The 23003-nt window shown below is 32.2% G+C and overlaps 4 protein-coding genes across 6 annotated transcripts; all 4 read right to left on the bottom strand.

Annotated features, from left to right (window-relative positions):
* Nucleotides 1-446: 446 nt before the first annotated feature.
* LOC120133982 (superoxide dismutase [Fe] 3, chloroplastic-like) lies at nucleotides 447-3304 on the bottom strand. The gene is made up of 8 exons (XM_039150468.1): nucleotides 3192-3304; nucleotides 2920-3009; nucleotides 2155-2346; nucleotides 1672-1843; nucleotides 1245-1318; nucleotides 1123-1149; nucleotides 1017-1040; nucleotides 447-936 (listed from the first exon to the last, which is right to left on the bottom strand). Exons 1-8 carry the CDS (start codon nucleotides 3255-3257, stop codon nucleotides 811-813), a joined length of 771 nt encoding a protein of 256 aa, XP_039006399.1. The 5' UTR covers nucleotides 3258-3304; the 3' UTR covers nucleotides 447-810.
* Nucleotides 3305-3997: 693 nt separating this feature from the next.
* On the bottom strand, nucleotides 3998-5618 carry LOC120133984 (E2F-associated phosphoprotein-like). Its single transcript, XM_039150469.1, has 3 exons — nucleotides 5450-5618; nucleotides 5020-5185; nucleotides 3998-4323 (listed from the first exon to the last, which is right to left on the bottom strand). The coding sequence occupies exons 1-3, from the start codon at nucleotides 5559-5561 to the stop codon at nucleotides 4068-4070; spliced, it is 534 nt and encodes a 177-aa protein (XP_039006400.1). The 5' UTR covers nucleotides 5562-5618; the 3' UTR covers nucleotides 3998-4067.
* A 1248-nt stretch (nucleotides 5619-6866) lies between these two features.
* On the bottom strand, nucleotides 6867-9744 carry LOC120133981 (E3 ubiquitin-protein ligase RING1-like). 3 transcript variants are annotated; one of them, XM_039150465.1, is made up of 2 exons: nucleotides 8665-9744; nucleotides 6867-7123 (listed from the first exon to the last, which is right to left on the bottom strand). In XM_039150465.1, the coding sequence occupies exon 1, from the start codon at nucleotides 9672-9674 to the stop codon at nucleotides 8670-8672; it is 1005 nt and encodes a 334-aa protein (XP_039006396.1). In that variant the 5' UTR covers nucleotides 9675-9744; the 3' UTR covers nucleotides 6867-7123; nucleotides 8665-8669. The 3 variants fall into 3 exon arrangements, with proteins under 3 accessions (XP_039006396.1, XP_039006397.1, XP_039006398.1); XM_039150466.1 differs by lacking the exon at nucleotides 6867-7123 and adding an exon at nucleotides 7500-7731; XM_039150467.1 differs by lacking the exon at nucleotides 6867-7123 and adding an exon at nucleotides 7740-8123.
* A 4022-nt stretch (nucleotides 9745-13766) lies between these two features.
* LOC120134010 (succinate--CoA ligase [ADP-forming] subunit alpha, mitochondrial-like) lies at nucleotides 13767-18165 on the bottom strand. The gene is made up of 7 exons (XM_039150490.1): nucleotides 17820-18165; nucleotides 17299-17508; nucleotides 16846-17016; nucleotides 16066-16189; nucleotides 15692-15753; nucleotides 14630-14711; nucleotides 13767-14122 (listed from the first exon to the last, which is right to left on the bottom strand). The coding sequence occupies exons 1-7, from the start codon at nucleotides 18069-18071 to the stop codon at nucleotides 13983-13985; spliced, it is 1041 nt and encodes a 346-aa protein (XP_039006421.1). The 5' UTR covers nucleotides 18072-18165; the 3' UTR covers nucleotides 13767-13982.
* Between the last annotated feature and the right edge of the window lie 4838 nt (nucleotides 18166-23003).

Below are 23003 nucleotides of genomic sequence, written 5' to 3'. Positions count from 1 at the left end.
TTTATGTGATTGCTTTTTCTTTTCATTTATTTTCTATTTTTTTGTATTTTTCCTCATTATTTTTATTGTTGTTTTTTATTATTAGATTCGTTACGTCATTTTTTTCTTGTTTATTTTTACTTTTACTTCTTTTATTTTTTATCTCATTTTGTTTATTCGTGTTATTTATGTGTTTTCTTTATTTTATTTATTTACTTTCATTGTCTTTTTCTTCTAACGTATTTATCGCCTTTTTTAAAAGGGATATTTTCAAATCGAATTAGGATAAGTAATTTTGAATCGTAATTTTACATTTTGAGTTAAACTTTCAATTTTCTTACTTAATGACAACTGAAAATTGCGTAGTACCGAAAGAGCAGTTCAAATGTGCTAACCCTTTCTTGACTGTAACCGACTCTCGAATCTGACATATCTCTGGTAAGACGCAGATTAAATAAAAAATAAGGTATTCGATCAACCCGCTTTTCGTAAAGTAAATGATTGATGACGACTCCCAATTTATTTAATTCACGTCGAAGCACAATTCCGGGGCCCAACCGAAAGACGGTTGCGACACCCCAAAAAAAAAAGCTATCTGTTAGGATTGGGGAGCCTAGGCTCATACATGGTACAACCCACACAAGGAAATACCATGCTTTCCTATGATGGATTCGAGTCCTGTACCGACGAAGCAGATATCCGGTTTGAAACATTGTGGAAGGAGTTCAGCAGACATGGCCTGCGGTTAATTTGCATTCTTTGAGTAAATCCTGCAATCAAAGTGGAGAGCTTGTCGATTGCATTTAGTCTCGAGCTTCGAGGGTTGGCATTTCAAGCGATGGGGATTTTAGGCTCGCCTAAATTCACAAATGCCTCTGCACGTGCTATGCGTACCATTGCAGCATTCCAAGAAACAAGGTGGTTCATAAATGTGCTCACGTATTTCGCTTTGTCATTCTGCTTGGAAGAGGCAATGACGATTTCAAGAAAGTATACTCATATCGGACTAAAATAACGGTGTAGATCAAGTAGCATACCTTGTAATCCAAATAATAAGCATGCTGTAATGGCAAACAAACAAACAGTCAGCCCCTAGTAACATGGGGGGAATACGGTAAGAGAACAAGAGACAGAAAAGGTTACCTCCCACATATCCAAATTGAGGATGGGCTGCACCAAAAGATGATGGTTAAATTTTCAGGTATAAAAGACGGACATAAATAGATACAGATATATATATATATATTGGTTGACACTTGACATACAATGTCATCCCACACAATTGGATTGATTGAATTCGACGATTTCACCACTGCAAGCCGTTTTTCTTGCCTCTTCACTGAAACAATCAAATGAAAGTGATTAATTGCAGAGTCAACTTGTTAAGAAACAAATCATGTTCCAACTATATGCTAATGTTGTCAAGTAGAAGCAATTGAACTATTATTGAATCAAACTGAATTAAAAAGAAAAAACGGAAAGAAAATAATGAAATTGAAGCAAAGAGAATATAAGAATCACAAGGGAAAACGTGAGTATTAAGTTATATCTTGAACACATAGGCCTCGTACTACCAAGAATATGCAAGGGCTAATGTAGGGAGAATGCAAGCTATGGAAATGAGACCTAGGCACCTAGCAGAGGAACAGTTTATCAATAATCAAACAGAAATTAACTCGAGAAAGGACTTACAGACGACCCAAACCCAGCCCGAGCCAAATAGTGAGAGAGCTGTTTCCATAAACTTCTCTCTGAAGTTCGTGAAAGATCCAAAATCCTTTTCAATCTGTTCAAGTAAACCAAGTTTGGGCATGCCCCCACCTCCAGGTTGCATAGACTCCCAAAACAAGTCATGGTTCCACACCTGCAATTGTAAGATCAAGTGTTGATCCTACATTAGATGCTTTTTCAACTTCATTGGGCAAAGGTATATTACTTCAATGCAATAAAAATGGATAAAGATTCAAGAGACATCGGATGTTAGTACCATACGAATTCGAAAACAACATAAATGCACTCTTAGGGATAAAATTCTAGGGTACAATGGTTCCTAAAACTCGTTCATCAGTGGATGCGGAGACCCAAGCTTTTGTTTGAACTGAATAATATTCGAATGAGAATGACACATCGAATACAACCAAACAATTAAAAGATGAACAGTCGTCGTTGTTATACCTCGGCTGCATTGTTAAATTCAGGTAGGGGGTTCCCATTGTTGTATGTTGCTTTGACAAGTTCATCCATGGTGTAGCCATACAGTATATCACTTTTGCCAAGCTGTTTATTCAGGTCATCCACAAAGCCACGATGATGCACACCCCAATGCACCTCTAATGCCCTCCTACTCATAAACGGCTCTAAACCATCCTGCAAGAAGGTAATGAATGCAGATAAGTCTAGGAAGTGATTAGGAACGAGCAAAACTCGACTCGACTCAAAAAATCGATGTATTTGACTTGATCTAAAAAACTCGATTCGACTTGACTCTTAATTTTATAAACTCAACTCGAAAATTTTTTAAATAAAGTTTGAATTATAAAATAAGACTCAAATTACTCAAAATTTTTAATAATTAATAGATTGATTTTCATGTTAGTAAAGTGTCTAAACTTTGCATCACATATGAAAAAATATATATATATATCGTATATGGTTATAAAAATTCATTTAAATTAGAATCAATTAGTACAACAACATCATAAATATTTACAATAAAATTTAAAAATAACCTCAAACAACTCAAATCGAATGTTATAAACTAGATTAGAATTCAAATAAAATTTTAGTTATAAAATAATACTTATCAACCCAACTAACTCAAAAAAATTCAATCCGACTCACTCTAGAAGTGACCATTCAAAGAGCCAAAAATTGCTACATCACAAGTGGTTTACAATATGCAAAATTAAGGATAAAAAGGGAGAAAAAGGGTTCACTGACAAGGTTATAAGGAGGAGTCTTTAGTCCATAATAAGCAACAGTTGAAGGAACTTTCTGCGACCCTTTAGACCTTCCTTTTCGCTGCTGGCGCTGAATACATCAACGAAACAGTGTATACAACATGAGGAAGAAAGGGTAAGAATTTACGTACTGGAAAGTACCGAAAAACACAGATATAACAGAAGACTGAAATTGACTACAAATTGAAGCTTTGGAAACATTATATTTATTACATGAACAAAAAATGAGTGTTTGAAATGAAAAGCGCGAACCAATTGAGAAAACTTGGAGCTTTTGAAGGGGAGAGTGAAGTCGGTCCCCAGGAGATGACAAGCCATTTCTTTCCTCGCTCTCCTTTGTCTCTCGCTCTTGCTCTATGCTTATGGCCTTGTTTGGATAATAATAATATCAGAAAATTAATTAATAAATACCAGTAAACCTTTGTTTTTCTGTACTGGATTTGGGCTTTGTCCCCATCTAAGAGCAAAAAAAAATGGTCTGCAAATGGAAGAACAAAGCGAAAACTACTAATATAGTCCCTCGTTTATAGAAAACTTTTTAATTAGGTCACTCTTATATAAAACATTATATATTATTCACTTGATTTATCAAAAGTTAATTTTTAGACGGAATAAAGAGGTAGATACATATTCTTCAAATGAGCTGGAAAACAGTTTACCATATGAAGTAAAACAAAGTCCTGCAAATTTCTCCCTAGCATTTATACCCATTTCCACCCATCGTCTCTTGCTCCATGGATACACTATTCAAGTCCTTGTTGAAAACCAATGTACCAAAGACAGATACTTTTTTAGTTTTTGAAAAGATAAAAAATAGTATAATGCTATTAATTTTTTTAAGGTAAAATACACAAATGGTCTTTTGATATTGTTTTGTTGAGTCTCTTAATTATTCAAAGTTATAAAATAATCTCTCAATTATAAAGCATTACTTTGTTGAGTCCCTTCGACAATTAAAATTTACAAAACAGTCACCCGACTATTCATTATATTCCAAACTCGTCTTTTTCATTAAAAATTTAACAGTCGTCTAAGTTGGACGTTAATATCCAGACTGAGAATGAGATATAGTAGTCGTTTGTTTGGTATCCCCCAGCAAGCGAGAAAGCGCAGGTCATGACCCAAGGCTCAGGACTCACTTGGAAGAACATTGAAAAAGTGATAAACCTCGTCTTCATCGATGACACCAACCTCCGTCGAGCAGACCAAACAACAGACTGCCTTGAAAGTTTCCCCACTGGCAGCAGCTGCTTCATCCTCACCGGATTCTCTTCTTCTCTTGCCTGACTTTTTCGGTTTTACCTTTGCTTGCCTGATCTTTTCGTTTTCTATCTTGCAGTTCACAACGAAAATCGCCCTGTATTGAGTCACGTACTTTTCGTGCCTGCAAAACCCCAATTAACTTTAGTTTATAGGATGAATAAATGCACATTTCGATCCCATCACATACTTCTCCGTAATGCAATGAGGAACAATCGTATCTGTAAATCCCCGTTAAAAGACATTATGTCTCATTTATCCCTTAAATGTAAAAACTACTTAAAAACAGCAAAGCATATTATCGCCCAAAACAAGGAAAAAATGCTGTTGGGAACCACTAATCACATTTCACAAGCAGCAGTAGAAAAGAAAAAAGAAAAAGAGAGAGATATTACCTTTCGTCTAATAGATAGAAGAAACGAAACTCGATGTAAGGAAGAAAGTGCTTGTAGTCATATCTTATTGACATGGTATATTACCAGAAGTTAGCTTCAGTGCCTTTTATATATATTATTTATGAATAATATCTGATAAGATAACAGTACACTATCGACAACATGCCAAGTTTTAATTTGACTTTACATCCTTATAACATATCCGTTTCTCTTCCTTTACTTCCATTCACAAATCACAATTGTTAAGTTGAAGTTCATTCAGATTTCATAGAACGCTTGAAGACGGAATAGAGAAACATATCAATATGACATGAATTTGACATTTTTTATTTACCTAGACATTATCCAAAGGATAATGTTTGATCTAATATCGTCCACGGAACAGTCTGCATATTGCGAAAGACAGATAGACCAAGTGCACGTACCTTTGGCACTCAAGGCAGAGGGTGGTAAAACAAGCAGGACAGCTAAGCACAGCATCGGAAATCCGGCCTTTCCTTTTCTTCTGAACCCATAATTCATCTTTATCATCAAGGTTTGGGTCATAGAATTCGGGTTTGATCGAATAGTCTATTTCATCGTCGTCAGAAACTGAAAATGCAAGCATTAAAATCAACCAGTCGAATTCATGGCACTATAAATCAACCACTCAAATTAATCATGTATTCTAAAACATAAAATTTGGGCAATTTACCATATTTATCATTTAGCCTTCAAAAGTATTGCCGTTTAACATACCTCACACATTAAATTGACTGACAAGACTAAATTTCATGCTAGAATTTCAATTATATATGCTATCGAAAACAGTAAAGATAATCGAGACTAAAGACAGAGAGAAAAAGAAAAAACTACCGGTTTGCTGGTAATTGGTAGGGGAATCGATTTTGGGTGTGGTGGTATCTTCTTCCATCTTCGATACTGGCTTACTACTACAGGTGGTAGTATTTGTGTTCTCTTTTTCCATTGTTCGTGTCTACCCGCCTTTCTGTTTTGCTGGAAATGGAAGAATTGCTTGCAGCGATGAACGAATGGCGAGACCATTGCTGAGGGTTTAATTTGTTGTTTAACGAGCTCACTTGGGTGGCCCGAATTATCAAATGGGTCAACACCAGTGAGTCCATGCATGCATAAAAGATCCAATTAAATTACCACACTCAATATTTAATACTACATATTTTTGCATAAAAACTAGTTTAAAATTTTAATTTTACTTAACCATTTGTATGGAATAAAAAGTATCATAGATCAAATACAAAATATTAAATTAATTAGTCTAATGTTAAGCATGCTTCTATATAAGTTCCAACCTTAACATTTATTATTGTTAGGATATAATATTTCTTCGTTTAATAAAAAATATTGTATGAATTAACCGACGTGCTTCGTATGCTTTTGGTTCGTCAACATCAATGTTTGGGCCAATTGTTGCCCTTCTCCCTTCTCCCTTCTCCCTTCTCCCTTCTCCCTTCTCCCTTCTCCCTTCTCCCTTCTCCCTTCTCCCTTCTCCCTTCTCCCTTCTCCCTTCTCCCTTCTCCCTTCTCCTCGTCAGTTTAATGTACATAATAAACATATTTTAAGAAAACAATTTTAAATGTTCTATATATTTGTGTAAATTTTTTATATTTATATTATATTTGAAGACATTTATAATGTATTTAAGACATAGTTCATATTTGAATATTGTGTAAAGATTTTTTTTTTTAATTTTGTTTGAACTCATATTAAAATTAAATATTAATTTATCAATTAAAAGATACAACAATTTATTATTATTTTTTAATTGATGACCGTTGAAGTGATGAAAATCCGGAGACGAATATTTCATATTTTTTTATAGAAAAAATAATTTATATCTATTCAACTGATACTTATACATATATTATATGAAGTGGGTCAGGATAGGACAGACATATATAATATATATTAGGTGAATTTCAATAACTACGTGAATGGTAGGACAGGAATAGCGTTAGTCTTGCGGGTCACAGGACGAAAATTTTCCCGCACCATACCCATTTGACATACCTAGCCGTAAGTCGGTTAAAATGGAATGCAACAACAGGCAACTCTCTACTCTTTGAAATGTCACCCTCAAACTAGGTCGCACCATAGGTCGGTTTTACCATTCCAACACCTGTTAGCTCCAATACCACCACTGAAACACATGGCACATGCATGTTATGTTACCTTTCTCAGGTGATTCACTTATCTATTCCAACGAATAACCGGAACCTATTGTTTATTTTTCACATACTAATATTTTGCATAATTGGGCAAAGGACCGAAGAATCTATACAACAATGTATGGAAGCGTAATTGAATCCGTCATACAACAAACAAAGCTGTAAAATGAATTCAGATATACATATAATACCAGATGGCAAAACTAAGACTCTCTTAGAATGTAACCACGATAACATAATTCTTCATGTTTAATTAAACATACTCTGATTTCCAGACACTGGAAGAAGTTATTCTATCACCATGTCTCATGGAAGAAATGCTGATATTTCACAGCATTTCAATCTGCCAAAATTTAAATCCAAGTTAGGGTGCCATTGTACAGATATGACTACAGAACAAGTACATTCAAATTGACCATGAAGATACAATACAAAAAAAAAAAATGAATGAATGAAAGAATTACAGCACCATGCAAACGTATATGCTACAAGAACCCAGGTTAGTACAACCACAAGATTATTCAAACGGCTTAAAATGGAACAAGATTGTATGACCATCAGAGCTTGCCAGGAGTTTCTTCCACGGAAAATGATTTTAGCGTCACAAGTTATATATCAGAAGTTTATAAATAACATACATTTCTAGTTTTTTATTTCTCCCATTTACCACTACCTCTTTTCTTTTACTACTTATTTACATGATTTTCTTTACCTTATTAGCTAAAGAGAAAGATAATCTAACTACTTATCTTATATTGGATAAACAAACTCCTAAATAAATAATCAGAATTCCATAAGAAATCAAATGATCCTATAATCTCCTTCAAAATATTTCTGAAAACATATCTTGGTTCAGCTACACCATCTTTCCATGCCCCAGTGAATTTCACTTTACTGATCTTCAAATTGGTATTCAATCTATATATAACATTACTTCCGACCATTTTAAGCCTGAAAGATTGGCCACCAAGCCATTCACAGTTAAAACTAGTTAACTATATACTTGAGAGCATTAAGTTCAGAAAACAAACCACTTATAATACCCTCCAAAATCAATATGGCAAGCATCTACATAATGAAGAGACAAACTAACAGCGTGTCAAACACGAAAAAGCCCCCTTGAGGAAGTTATTAGCGACTATATGCGGTAAATTGCATGTGTGAAAAGTAAGTAAAACTCCCCTTTGTCATTACTGTAAATTCTAGTTTCTATATTGGCAGCTAAAAACAAGTTCAGACTTCTCCCTTCCTTAAACACTTGAGCTAGGGATTCAACATGTCCAGTTCTCCACTGAGCAAAAAATGCAAGAGCCTTGATCTCCACCTTTGTAATAACTATACTCCTATTATAGCGATAATGACAGCTGTATGTGTTAATGAGTGCACAAAATGGACTATTAATCATCTCATATTTTACAAATGTCAACTTTATCACATCAACAATAAATTCAAGGAAATAAACCATTCAGGCATAACATTCGCCCACTTGGGACTTCAAATAAAAGAATGCATATATCCAATTACTTCGATCAATATTATACATTTTTAGTTAATAAATGTTGCCAGGGCCTGTGACCCTCAAAGAGCATCATCATAGGGATGAAAATTTTGATGAAATTCATGCTTTAGATGCATTCTCATTCTATTATCCACATTCCTGCATTCATGCCCTACAATGGACCAAAGGCCTATATCCAAAACTCAGACGAATGTCTCCATTGTATTATCAACCAAACTAATTTGATGAGCACGTTCACCATACATGGTACACAAAAAATTAAACTACAACCCAGATTTTCAACATCAGCAAATTGAAAGCCAACACAAAGAAAAGGGGTATAATGATTAATATATTTGTCAGAAAAATGAACAAAGAATACTTACATTTCTCAATCCAAATCTTCTTGCCTGGTCTGCGCATTATCACCTGATCCTGAACCCGACCCACGGGCCCGAAACGGCCAAGGCAGCGATATCCTATAACTCCTCTCCACCGTCTGATTATCCCCCGACGTCTGGCCATTATCACCCTCGCTACTGTTGCCATCGATACCTCCAGCAGTACCCTGTGCCCCACGAACCCTCCTCTCATAATCAGGATCATCAGTAGGCAACTCGTGACGACACACGGGGCACGAATTGTGCATTTCCAGCCACGGCAATATGCAATCTTTGTGATAACGATGTTTACAGGGCATTTGCTTCGCTTCAGTCCCTTCCTCGAACGCATCCATACAAACCGCGCACTGGTTGAACTCCGAATTCAGGTTGTTCTTCGCTATCTTCACCGTAGGCAGCGCGTCAATGGCTGATTTAGATGCCGGTGGGGTCCCGTACCGGTTAGGGTCGTTTTCGGCCAGCTGTTGAATCAGTTGCTCGAGCCCGTGTCCGATGAAATAATCCCCTAGGTCCGCCGGAAGCCGAAAGCCAGGCTCGGAGGGATTATTCTGGATCACGAACTCGATTTGGGCTCCTCTTGAACGGAGATCGTTGAGATGATTTTGGATGAAAGTAGATGGATCGAAAGCGAATGGGACACCTCGGCCTGACCGGGTCGGTCCGAACAGGTTAGGGTTATGAGGGTCAATTGAAGGAGGGGATGGTGAAGAAGTCGCTGTGGAAGAAGGGAAAAGGAGCGGGAGGAAGGAAGAAAACGGATCCGATACCGACAAAAAGGGATCGTTTGGGTTCGGATTCGGGTTTTGGAAGGTGGAACCTGGATTAAGGCTAGGGTTTTCGTATTCTTCGAGGAATCCCTCGTTGCATATTGGACAAGACGGGTCAGCTGAAGGGGAGATTGTTATGGTGACGGTACGGTTACATTGGTAGCAAAAGAAATCCTTGTTAGTCGCGCCGTCTGTGTTAGCGCCGCCACCGCCGCCGTCGAACGACATGTTTCAGGTCTAAGATGGTTTCAACGGAACAACCAGAGAAATGAATTTTGATTTTGATTTTTTTCTTCTTCTAAATATATATACACACACGACGGTTGAAAGATAGTATAAAATTTAAATTTTTTATATTTTGAGTTAGTATTCAACTATTCGTCTTCCCAATATAATATTTTAAAATTTATATATATTTTTAAATTATTGAATCAATTAATATAATATTTAAAAGTTTTACATATCTTTTAAATCTTTCAATTAACTAATTTTAGAATGTGAATATACCATTGGGGTGATGAGCCTTAGAATTTTCTTTCATGTGTCGACACCTATTGTTTGTGATATAGGGAAGCTTAAAATTTCATTTAGTTTATGAAATTTGTGAGGAAAATAGCTTAAGGGAAAAAAACATGTGTAGCTTGTATAGAGTTTTTTTTTTTGTCTTCTCTTCCTATATACCGAAATACTCTCCAAAGAAAGAGGTTAATAATTCAAAAATTCATCTAAAAAATTGAAAGAGAATCCATGTTTTGATCATGAAACCCATTCTCTGGTTGTAATCTTTGAGATCAAACTAGCTAGAATTATGGTTCATCTCTTATGCAAAATAAGGTAAAGGCCCTGTGAATCCTAAATCTTTATACGTGTTCCATATTTATGTTTTAGATTATGATAATTGGGATCATGTGTCTTCCAAGTACTAATTCTGTAGATTCATCAAATTCTAAAGTGAGAAAATGTTTTATATTAACTCAAATTATAATTGATAATTAATTTAGATTTTATTATAATTTTAGTAGTTTAAGATTATTTAACAATTAATTTTGTTTAATAAGTAAATACTTATTCTAGAAAAGAAATCTTATGTAATTAGTTTTTTGGTGATAAGATCTGATTCAATAAATATAGAGTATGTTTTAAATGTAAGAATGATGAAATATTTTTAAACATATACTATTTTTTTTTTTTTGAATTTTTACAACTTTTGAGGTTTAGTCATAGAGGTGATTTTGATTGATTGATTTCTAAGTTAAAAGAAGTTACGTGTTGGGTGGATTAGTGTATGATGTGTTCTTAGACGATTAACAAGTTATGTTTGAAAGGATCAGAATTAAACATGCTAAATCAATAAAATAAACTCTAGAATCAGCGTATGAATGTTATTTGGCTTGAATGACTGATAAATTATACGGTAAGTCATTGTATGTGCTTAGAGCTTCTCCAGCGCTGCGCAAAAGTGGAGTAAAATCTCCACTTTGGAGCTCCAACGCTGTGCCAAAACTGAGCTCCAGTTTAGCGTGGCAAGTAGTTTCACACTACATCTAGTGTGTTACTGTAATTGTACTACAAAATTTTTTTTAAATAATTAAATTAGATTAAAGTAGATTAAATTACAAGATAGATAAAAATACATTAAAATTAGATAAATAAACATACTAATTTTTTGAAACATAAAAATACAACAAACATAAAAACATAGAATTTTTTTAAATGATTAAATTAGATTAAAGTAGATTAAATCAGATTAAAGTAGATTAAAGTATATTAAATTACAAGATAGATAAAAATACATTGAAATTAGATAAATAAACACACTAATTTTTTGAAATATAAAAATACAACAAATATAAAAACATAGAAAATACTAATAAAACTCAAACACCATTTTAACCAACAACTCAAATATTATAATCGATGATGAACGAGATCTTAATTCTCCAATTGTTGAAGGAAGAGATGCACCCCCTCCGAATGTCAAATTTGTTGAAGATGATGAGACTCAATTTCAAGAATTCCTTACCCGATTTAGACAAATTAAAGATGCAAATGCTCATTTTGCTATACGAAATGTACTAATTGAGTATTTGTAGAATGAATATTCTAATTCAGAGAATTAGAATATATAATTATGTAATTTATGTTTTTCGCATTATTATTATGAATTGTAATTTTCTTATTTATTTTTATTTTCGCAATATTATTTATGAATGCTTTATTTATATTTTTTTATTTTGATATTTATTAGAAATGTATATGTTTAATTTTATATTTGCAAAATCAATATTATAATAGTTAAATATTGTGAATAAAATAGAGTTTGTGGTAATGTAGAGATAATGCTGGAGATTAATTATTGGTTCATCTCCTGAGTAGATATAGAGATACTCTAGAGTAGAGATGAAGGCTGGAGATAAATGTTGGTTAGTAACTGTTGGATGGACTTTTGAATAGAAAGTTGTTCATTTATGTTTCCTAATAATTAAGGGTGTCGTTTAAGGTTTTTTTTGTTGGACTTAAGGTTGTTTTTAAAATATAATCTTTAAAATGTAAAGAAGGTATTTTTAATATAATAATTTATTTTTAAGTTTTATAAAAAAATATAATATTTAAAATTATCAAAATAAAATACATATCGTTTAATAAAAAGTTTTCAACGGTTATTGCGATTGGATACTTAAAATGGATTGAATTTGACATTATTTTAAAAAACGATATATTTGAACAAATATTTTTATATTAAACCTATAATAAAGCGGTAGATGGGAACTCCAATATAATCTAGTATTACCAAAGAATTCAAACTCACAGTCACATACAATCTTAAGTGGATGACAACCTATATGGGTTAAACCAAGTTATGGAGATGGACAATAGAAATAAGAATCAAACCTAAGGAAGGCATCACTAGTTAAAGAAAGAAGACGAAGTTAAATGAAAATAAAGAATACCAATTAGTTATACAGGGGATGCAATATCGTCTCCTGCGGCAAGTTTTGCAATTAATGACTCGACTTTTATCATTCCTCTGGCATTGATGGCACATTAGTGATGTTCCCTAAAACCCCCAAAAAAATGAAAAGAGAATCAGGAAAAAAACCATCAGGACCAACGTAAAACGAAGGGTTCATTTTCTTACTGTAGCATCCATCCTCTTCTTTGAATAATTTGTCACGGGTTCATTTGCTCTCTCTGTTTCTTTATCTTCTCCGTCATTTTCTTGACTGCCATCAGTTTCTAAATCAACATCTTCCTCCTCCTCTTCATTATTTTCTCTTTCCAAAGTCTTATGTTTGAGCTTCTTAGGGTAAAATACGGCTCGTCCGGTTTTGGCTCCTTTGAAAGGAGGCACCTTTGCAGAAAATCCGTCTAAATTTTTGGGTTTGGCTCTAAGAATCCTACTATTTTCATGGCGTTGATTCCTCAAGATCACTCCTTCGTATTTACTATTATGAAGATCACACTCACTGATACCAGCAGCTCTCTTCCGCTTTGGCCCCTTCATCAGCGCCGGCACCATTGACAAACAAACTACTGAATATGGTACTGCAAAAGAACAGAGAGCGGATGGGTGGGGAGGGGAAGTCCGAAAGGTGGTGGAGCTTCCAAATGTGGCGCCACGCCCAATACAAATATTAATACACCCTGTTTCTGGAAAAATCGTTTTTTTAATCATATTTTTAAATTTTGGCTTAATCAAAAAGATAAACTCCTAAATGGCCACTTATCTTTTATATCTTCATATTTTTCTCATCAAATTTAAAATTAAGTTTTGGTCACTTAAGTTTTAGCTCATCAAATATATTTAAAATAATTAATTTTTTATATCGAATAGAATTTTGCTTGACCATAAGAAATAGTATGAAAAAACCAGATCGAATTAAATTTCGCTAGACTCCAAGAGAGAGAGTGTGGAAAAATAACTTGGGCATGTGAAGGACGTAGTAGAGTAGAGAGTGATTGACACTTTGAGTGATTTTTGGATTGATTGACTTAAGTTATTTTGACTGATATTTGTTTTGATAAAGTATTATGATTTTGTGTGGATATGCAATAAATGTTTACTATTTTCCGACTAGCTGACCAGGGCTTAGGATAATAGTGATTGTCATTTGATGTTTGTTATATGAATTGTAAGATTTTAGTATTTTCTTCTTCTTTTGTTTACTGTTAATGAGGTGGTCCAGCTGAGCTGTTTGTTTTATATTAAGAATATTATTTTTTTCATCCGATTTGTAAAATTTTTATTTTTTTACTGATAATAATCCTAATTATAATTAATCAAGTTAAACTAACATCTTTTCTTTTTTTTACTTTTCTTTTTGTTTTCTAATCAATAATTAAATCAAGTTGATAGAATAAAGTTAAAAGCGAAACATTTTCTTCAGCCAAATGATGGTTTCATCGAGGAAGGGTACAAGATTTTCCCTCATTTTCAGTATAAAACAAATTTGGACCAAAAAAACAACAATGGAAATATATGAAAGATGTCAACCCAACTGAAACTTATTCCGATGAAAAAGAAGAAAAAAGGGGCTAATTCAGAAGGCCTCTTAGCTTGAAAACATCATGCATTGCTGCACCAATCTTTGCAGGTGATTCAACAACCGTCACTCCAGCTTCCCTTAGTGTCTTGATTTTGTCCTGAGCCGTGCCCTTGCCCCCTGATACTATAGCTGTTTGTACAAACATACAACATTTTAGACCAACAATTCCTATATTATTTCCACACACAAAAATATCCCAACGTCATGGTCGTGTAAAAACCAGACAGGATTGGTTGTTGAATCGAGAACTGATTGGTGGTTCAACCATACAAGTTGAACTGAACAATTACAGAACCAGCCAATATAGGTTAAGAAAAAAACCCAGAAAGAGTTTTCAACAAAGGTCTAACCAGTTCGATCTTTTCTTTGATTTTTCTTTCAACCATGCCCACAATGGCCAATTTCAATGGTAATAAATACATCAAGAACAAAGATAACAATTTACCTTTCATCTAAAATGTGAAAATGTGATATCTGAATTGTAATAATAGACTGGACATCTTCCTTTTCCAGTATAGAGAGGGTCTTGGAATTGAACTATATTTTTAGCTTATGCAAGAGTCCGTGCAAGAGATATATAATACTAGCAACTGCAATAATAAACCTAATAGGCAAAACATGGAAGCAATGTCTTACCTCCTGCGTGACCCATACGTCGTCCCGGAGGAGCAGTAAGTCCAGCAATGAAGGCAACAATGGGCTTTTCAGTCCCACTTTCCTGTTTCATTTATAAAACAAAATCAGATGTTAAATCCATTTTTAGTTATATGCAAGTGCAGTGGAAATGAGATAAAATGTTCGATATTACTACCTGCCATCTTGCTCTGTGAAAAAAGAAAATAAATTCAAACATTTCTATTATATATATTTTCACGTAAAATTAACAAAAATGAAGCACAACGAAACAGCACTTCATCAAAAGTTCATAGAAGCAAAAACAAGGACCAAAACGCTAGAGGGGCTGAATTAATTCACCATATGGGTATATATGGGCACAAACACATTTCATTTGTAGATCCATGGATCACAAGGTTCTTCTATGTTCATCACCAAATCAAATTATTTGTAAGAGATCCAATCAAATAAATAACATGCGGGCCTCAACATAAAGTGTAAGATGCAGTCCAGGGTATAACATAGCCATAAGTTACAGTCGAGAAATTTTACTAGCGAAACATGTACCATAAACCTACACTTGAACTATAAAGAGCTATATTTGCTCTAGATATTTATAGTTTCCTATTTTACTCCCAGCTAGATTTTTTTATTTATTATGTTTCTCTTACCCAAAGGTAATTTACCTTTTTCCGAGGAAGATTAAGGTTCGCATGAGTTCTTTAAGAGAAATAGACTTTCATAAAAACAAACTCTCAATCCTACCACTATTTACATGTTATCATCAGTGCAAAATCTGGATGTTGCTAAAATATAATTCAGTGGAATTATAAAAAATGTGAATTCTTATCCAATTGAGTAGCAGAGAAGCCTATTCTAGTAGTTGCTGAAGTGTACAGAAAGTATAAATTATAAACCAACTCTTACAAAATAATTTGATCTTACTATTAACTCAGTGAGAATCTGCATGGAAGTCTACTATTTATTACCCCGCATATGTACCACAAGCAATTAGTAAATACTAACATCAGTCTCTGGAACAAGGAGTCCTTTAGTTCCTTCATTCTGAATTATGAATATTACCTTTATCAGTGCAGCAGCATCTTCTTCTGCTGTGCCTCCGATCTCACCAATTAGAATGATACCTGAATGAAATTGCAAAAGTCAGATAGTTGGCATCCCATTTCGGTAACCAGTTCAAAGAATTTTCACAATAGTTAGTAACTTACACCGAGTATAAAGTATAAACCGAAAAGTAAAAGAGTAAATGAGACAAAATGAAAACAACAAATGATGGAAACAAGGGAATAAATGGATAATCAAATATGGTTCAGTCAGGCATGCAATATGCCAAACCCATGATAGACAAGATATAGCCACACTTAATAAAGACCTTTATATCAAAAAGGTATTGTAGAATTAACAACTCAAATAATACAAAATTAGGAAAATGTTACCTTCTGTCTGAGGATCAGCAAGGAATTTTGTCACACAATCAACGAAGTTGGTCCCATTAAAAGGATCCCCACCAATTCCTACACAGGTAGATTGCCCCAGACCAACTGCAGTTGTTTGAAAAACCTACAAGATAAATTGACAAAGACTTATATTGAAAAATTATTACAGGGGAGTATTTTTCAATTTTCATCAGAATATAGAAAATAGAATTAGTTTAGTGTAACACAGATTTGTGTGATTTTCTTGTGTACTATGATGATTCAAATATGAAAACCGTGAATCCACATATATATACCAACTGAAGGGCAGGGCAGATTAACTTAGGCATCAACGAAAATTCCATAGGGTTAATTCTATTCATACTTTTCAACAATTTCCATCAAATCAAATTGAACACTAGAAAACATTTATTCTTCACTGAATAGAAAAAGAATGTTATATGAGAATTACTTCACGTTTTCTGTAACACAAATAGATATCTTAAAAGGATAAGACCAAGCGGTTAGAACAGAAACACTACAGATACAGAGATGTGCAATTTGGCCACAAGCTCTGCCAGAAGGGCAAATTCTCATCTTCAAAATATCTTGAGAAATGGGTTAGGTGGTTTGGGAAAAAAACATGTGGTGATGTATCATCAGGCATCATGATACTAAAAGGGTGATTACTGTCTAGCATTTTTTTTTTGGATAAAATTACTGGCTAGCATGAACAAAGATGAGAATAAGAAAGTGATATAGGGAACAGAGAAATTAGTTGTGTCCAATAGAAGGTCTTACAGCTTCATATGTTAAAGTGCCAGATCGAGACACAATTCCTATGCGACCAGGTTTGTGAATATATCCAGGCATAATTCCAATCTTACACTCCCCGGGTTTAATGATGCCAGGGCAGTTTGGACCAATTAGCCTGGTTTTTGATTGCTGATTAAGGGCAGCCTTCACACGGACCTGCAATACAAAGATATCAGCTTTGATAATAAAAAAATGATGAATAAAACTCATTTCCAAATCACAACTCCAAAGGAATAAATTGCAGCTTGAGCCACAGGTAGCCCACAGGTGCTTATTGCAGTCACACTCTTGGAAGTGCACATAACGCAAATAAGCAGACTGGGATAACTTCTAAAAAGAAAACCACAATACAAACTCATTTCCAGAAATAAAGAAGCAGTGCTACAAATTTAGACACAAGAAAAAAATAGCTTTCATTCTAAGGTTTGATTCATTTACCATGTCATGTTGTGGAATTCCTTCCGTGATACAAACGACGATATCCAGTTCAGCTTCCATAGCCTCCATGATAGCAGCAGCAGCAAAAGGTGGAGGAACATAAATGACAGAAGCATTGGCCTTGGTTTCAGCTTTTGCTTCAGCAACTGAGTTGAAAACAGGAAGTCCTAAGTGCTCTGTGCCACCCTTCTTTGGTGTAACTCCACCAACCTATCAAAAGAAAAATGAGATAAAACCAAGGACTAATAAGAAGCATTTGATCATTTCCAGAATTTATAAAGACATAATGGAAATTGTAACATTATGATATGCAAAATTTAACATAATTTCTTACAAAACTAACTTAAACCCATTTCTTAGACATGCATAAACAAATCATTTAAAGCTCCCACTTTCCAGGGTTTTCTCAATACCCAAATATTGCAGTGAAGAAAAGAGACCCATTTATAAAATTCATGAAAAAAGGGGCAAAAAACCATGAAAAATAGAAGAGATAAAAGTTGGATACGGATATGAAGTACCATCTTAGTGCCATATTCGATGGCTTGCTCGGTGTGGAAAGTGCCATTCTTCCCGGTTATGCCTTGGCAAATAACGCGAGTATTCTTGTCAACGAAAACCGCCGGCTGAGGCGCTTGAGCCGCCGAGAAAGCGCGTGACTGGGTAAGAAAATGATAAGAGGAAGAGAGGAAGCTGAGCGGGGATATCTGGGTTTTGGGTGAAGAAATCTGGGAAGACAAAGAACGAATGAGTCGTGAGGCTTGTCTAGCCATTGCTGCTGCCGTTGATTCAGTATTGAATCTCCTTTCCCTCTCTCGCCGTATAAACAAAAAAAGAAGAAAAGTATACTCCGATCGAATAATATTATTCCGTATGAAACCGAATTCCCTCTTTATATTGGTTTACCTTTAGACTTGTCAAATTACAATTCGAATACCCAATTCATTAACACAAATCCTAGAGTGGAAAATAATTACTAGGTGTAAATCAATATAGTTGAAGTGTTTATGTTTATCTATTAAACTAGATGAACTAATCAACTCGTTTTTTAACTCTGTTTATAAGCTCATATATAGTCTCGTTTATAATCTTGTTTATCAACTCGTTTATAAATTCATTTACTATGTTATCGTTTTTTACGTCAAAATAATTTTTTTCTCACTTAATAAATAAATGAAATTTATCATAGTAAAAAATAAGTAAGAGTCGATCTCATAGAAACTAAAAAAATTTCATGATTTATTTATGTTTTGTTTAATCTTTGAGTCAAGAAGAGAGTTGAGTAGAATTTAAGTAATAGTGGGGATTTATAAATGAAGATAAATAAAATAAAAGAAATATAAATATAAATAAAAAAATTAAAAAAAAATTAAAAAGAAAGTTTAAAATAAAATTCAATATGGTAAAATCAACCTTAGGCTTTCGCTTTGATTCAATTTCATTCGGATCATCAAATTAGATTTTCCTTTCGGGATTCACGTTAGTAATTTTGTCTACGAGGGCAATCCTTATGTCTCTTCTTTGTATACCGAATACCCAAGACAATCTTTGATTATGAATTCGGAAATTGATTTGATCAACATCAATTGTCGTATATCAATAGTCGTTTACGTTCGTGAAAACGGACTCAGATTGTTGTTTCAATAACTACTATTTTTTATCACAATTTCCCTCTTAGCAATGCAATCTTGCCAATTGTATTCCCAAAAAGTCGAATGTGCTTTCAATAAGTTAATCATTCCTCCCACACATTTAATCACAACAACATTTTGACCAAAATCAATCTTTGATTTTGAAAACTGTTTTGATTTTGAAAAATAAGCACAAAGATTTAGAGATATATTATGAAGTTATTCAAGTGTTTTTCAATTCTCACGTTGGAATTGAATCATCGCTTTAGCCCTCGGTTTGAAAGAAAATTAAAGAAAACGAAAAGAAAAGAAAATAATGTTTATTAAACTAAAAAAAAAAAGATGATTCTATTAGACTTATCCCAAGGGGTATTTATAGCTTTCTAAAAACCCTAAAAATATGTTAAAAAATAAAAAATAATTATTTAAATTTAATCCTAAAATAAAAAGATAAATCTAAAAACTTGAATTTTAAATTGTTTGAAATGCTCTATGTGTCAATCTATCTTTTAAAAGCTGCTAACTGGACCTTCTAGAAGCTGTTGATTGAGTGTCATGTCACCTGCCTCATCGTCATGTCATCGCCATGTCAGTACTGACTAGATACCATATCGGGGTGTCATGTCCCATGTCGTGCTCACTAATCCAGCGATTAATCCAGAAAAATAAAAAAGTGCACGATTTCGTTATTCTTAGCATAATTTATAGAATTCAATGTCTTGCATCGAAAATGAATGAAAATGCCCAAGTCAGCAACTAAAATTATCTAATCAATGAATAATTAATCATAAAATAATGTATAATTTAAACACTAATCATTTATTCTCATTTTCTTTTATTTATACATTTTAAATATTGGTGAAGATAAGAACTAATGAACTTTAGAGGTCAAATTGTGAAACCTAAATAATTTAAAAACTAATGACATAATTTCTCAATTATTCTTTGGCTTACAAATAAAAGAATAAAAAGAGTTTTGGTTGCCCGACATTAAACAAATGTTAAACAAATATTTTCGCGAACGTTAAATAAACATGTTTGCAATAGTTAAACAAACATATTCGTGAACGAAAAACAAATAAACATAAATACTTTAAAAAATAAATAAACGAGCACAAATCAATATTAATAATTTAAACGAACACGAGACATGAACACATTTAAAAAAAATATGAACACATCTTTATTTGTTAAAGTTTGATTCATTTACACTCCTATTTATAACACTAATTTTACTATCATTAATTTTTTTTATAAAAAATATATTTTTATACATTATTGATTAAATTATAATAAAAATATGTAAAAAATTGACATACTAAATACTAAAATTAAAATTTATGTTATGCTATTAAATTGAATAAATTAATATTTTATTTGATTATTTTTTTATTTGATAAAAAGTATATTGAAAATTAAAAATCATATTAAATTAGATTAAGCCACATTTGAATTTTTAATTAAAAGTTTGAAACAATTAAAAATATTTTAAAATTTTGATTGAGCCTGTCAACACACATTTTCGTCCTACTAGGATTCAAACTCCTAAAAATATGATAGAATTTTGCTAGGATTCAAACTCCTAAAAATAGGATAGAGTTTTACTATTATTTAAACTCCTAAAGATAGGATCCACAAGCATTATAAATAGTCATTGTAACTCACTATTGTAACACAAGATGATATACGAAATACCAAGCAAAAAATTACAAGCAACTCGTAGCCATTTTTCGAAGTATTTATATTTTGAAAGGTAAAGTTCATACATTCACATGTTATTTTTCCTTACTCTTGCTGTGTTTTGATTCGAAAGAAAACTGAGAGAAGTGTTTTTGGCCGATGAACAGGGGCGTTTTCGAGATCTATTTTTGTAGATCTAGTCCCCGAGGCTTGTGTGTTTGAAAAACTATTCGGATTTTTATAAACGGGTCGTGTGGATCCGCGTGTTTTGTCGTTTTTTTCTTCGATTGACTTTTAATTTTGACCCCTAATTCATTTTTTATTTTAATTTAACCCTTATTATATATATATATATATATAAAATTATATTTTATTTATTTATTATAATTTTTTTCATTTTTCTTTGAGTTATATTATATTATTTTCCTATTATTATTATTATATATATATTATATTATTATTTTTTTATCTATGTTTACTTATTTACTATGTTTTTTTACTATATTTTCCTAATGTTATATATATATATATTCTTACTTCATTTTATTTTATATTTCTATGATTACTATTTTTTTAGTTAATATTATATGTATATTTATTTTTCATTTATTTATTATTATTGTTACTATTTAATATTTTATTATATTATACATATATTTTTATATTTTTATATATATTTTTTATTTTATTATTTTATTTATACTATTTATTTATTTTCATTATGTTTTTAGTTTCTTTGCTCTTATTATTATTTTTCTTTTTTTTAACACTTTACATTTTTTATTCTTTTTTGTATATATATTTTTTTCTTTATTTATTTTATTTTATTCAATTTTATTTTTTTTATATTTATTTCATCCAATTATTTTATGTTTATTATTATTGGTTTCATTTATTTCCTTGGTTTACTCTTTAGTTTTGTTACTTTCTTTTATTATTATTATTTTCTTTTAACATCTTATTTTAATTTTTAAGGGTATTTCCGTAAACTCATTAAGGGTAAGTAATTCGGATCAAATTTTACCTTTTAATTTAACTTACAATTTTCTTAATAAAAGACAACTGGAAATTACGTAGTACCGAAAGGGCGGTTCAAGGGTGATAATCCTTCCTTGACCGTAACCGACTCCCGAACCCGACACATCTTTGGAAAGACGCAGATCAGGTAAGAAATATGGTATCCGATCAACCCATTTATTTTAAATAAATGATCGGTGGCGACTCTCAATCCATATTTTTCAAGTCGAAACCCAATTCCGGGGCCCAACCGAAAGACGATTACGACAGAGCCAAAACTGGATTTTATTGTTATAGTATCAATTATATTCGAGTTAACTAAAAACTCATCTCATTACCATCACAATTAGATATTTATGTTGTACGAACCAAATGATCTTAGTAGTTAAGAGATTTATTATTATCTCTTAAGTTTCCGGTTCGAGTACCACATATGAAGGAGTATGAGCGTTTATTGTAGAAAAAATTGAGAGTTTTTGAACATATACTACCTTGTATTCACCTCAAATTTATATTAAAAAATTAAAATTATGTTCGAAAAATAATAGTCGATTAAAATTGACGAGAGATAATCAAAGATTTTTCGATGAAAGTTTTTAAATTTTAAAAAAATTATTTTTCTAAACATACTTTTAACAATTTATAATTAATTATTTTATAATTTGAGATTTTTTAAGTTTTAATAGTAATTTTAGTTTTACTACTTATTAATATTTTATTTTAAATAATTTTTATTTTCTTAAAAAAATAAATAAACTTTAAACTTTTTTAAAAAATTCAATTAAACCTTTAATTTTTTTTAAAAAGAGTCAATTAAATCTATCTATCACATTATAATTCAATGTAGACAACCACATTAATATTATAGTTTATTATATAAACATTGTGAGTTATTATGTTAATATAGATGGGCGCAAAAATATATGTTAGAATGTGCGAACTTAACAAATTATATTAAGATTTAGATGATATGAAATTATGTTCTAAACTCATCTTTTTTTGTTAAAAAATTGTCGTATTCTGAGTTGAACGTTAACCTGTTGACTGGGATAGGATAGTTTGAGATTTTTGGATCAGATTTTATCATATTAATCAACATGTTAACGTCCAGCTCAGACTGCTGTTAATATTTTAACATAAAAATACGAGTTTGAAATATATGAATAGTCGATTGACAATTTTGTAACTTTTAATAGTTAGGGGACTCAAAAAGCAATGCGGGATCGTTTTGTAACTTTAATAGTCGATGGATTCAATAAAAAAACACCCTATAGTCATGAGACAATTTATGTATTTTACCCTAAAATATAAATAAATTTAAATATATATATATATATATATGTTCAATTTATAATACAACATCTAAAATATATAATT

This window comes from Hibiscus syriacus, unplaced genomic scaffold (assembly GCF_006381635.1).
Source record: "Hibiscus syriacus cultivar Baekdansim isolate YM2019G1 unplaced genomic scaffold, ASM638163v2 tig00110597_pilon, whole genome shotgun sequence".
Classification (NCBI taxonomy): Eukaryota; Viridiplantae; Streptophyta; class Magnoliopsida; order Malvales; family Malvaceae; genus Hibiscus; species Hibiscus syriacus.
The sequence above is the reverse complement of the archived record's forward strand: the minus strand, read 5'-3'. Positions and strand labels throughout refer to the sequence as shown.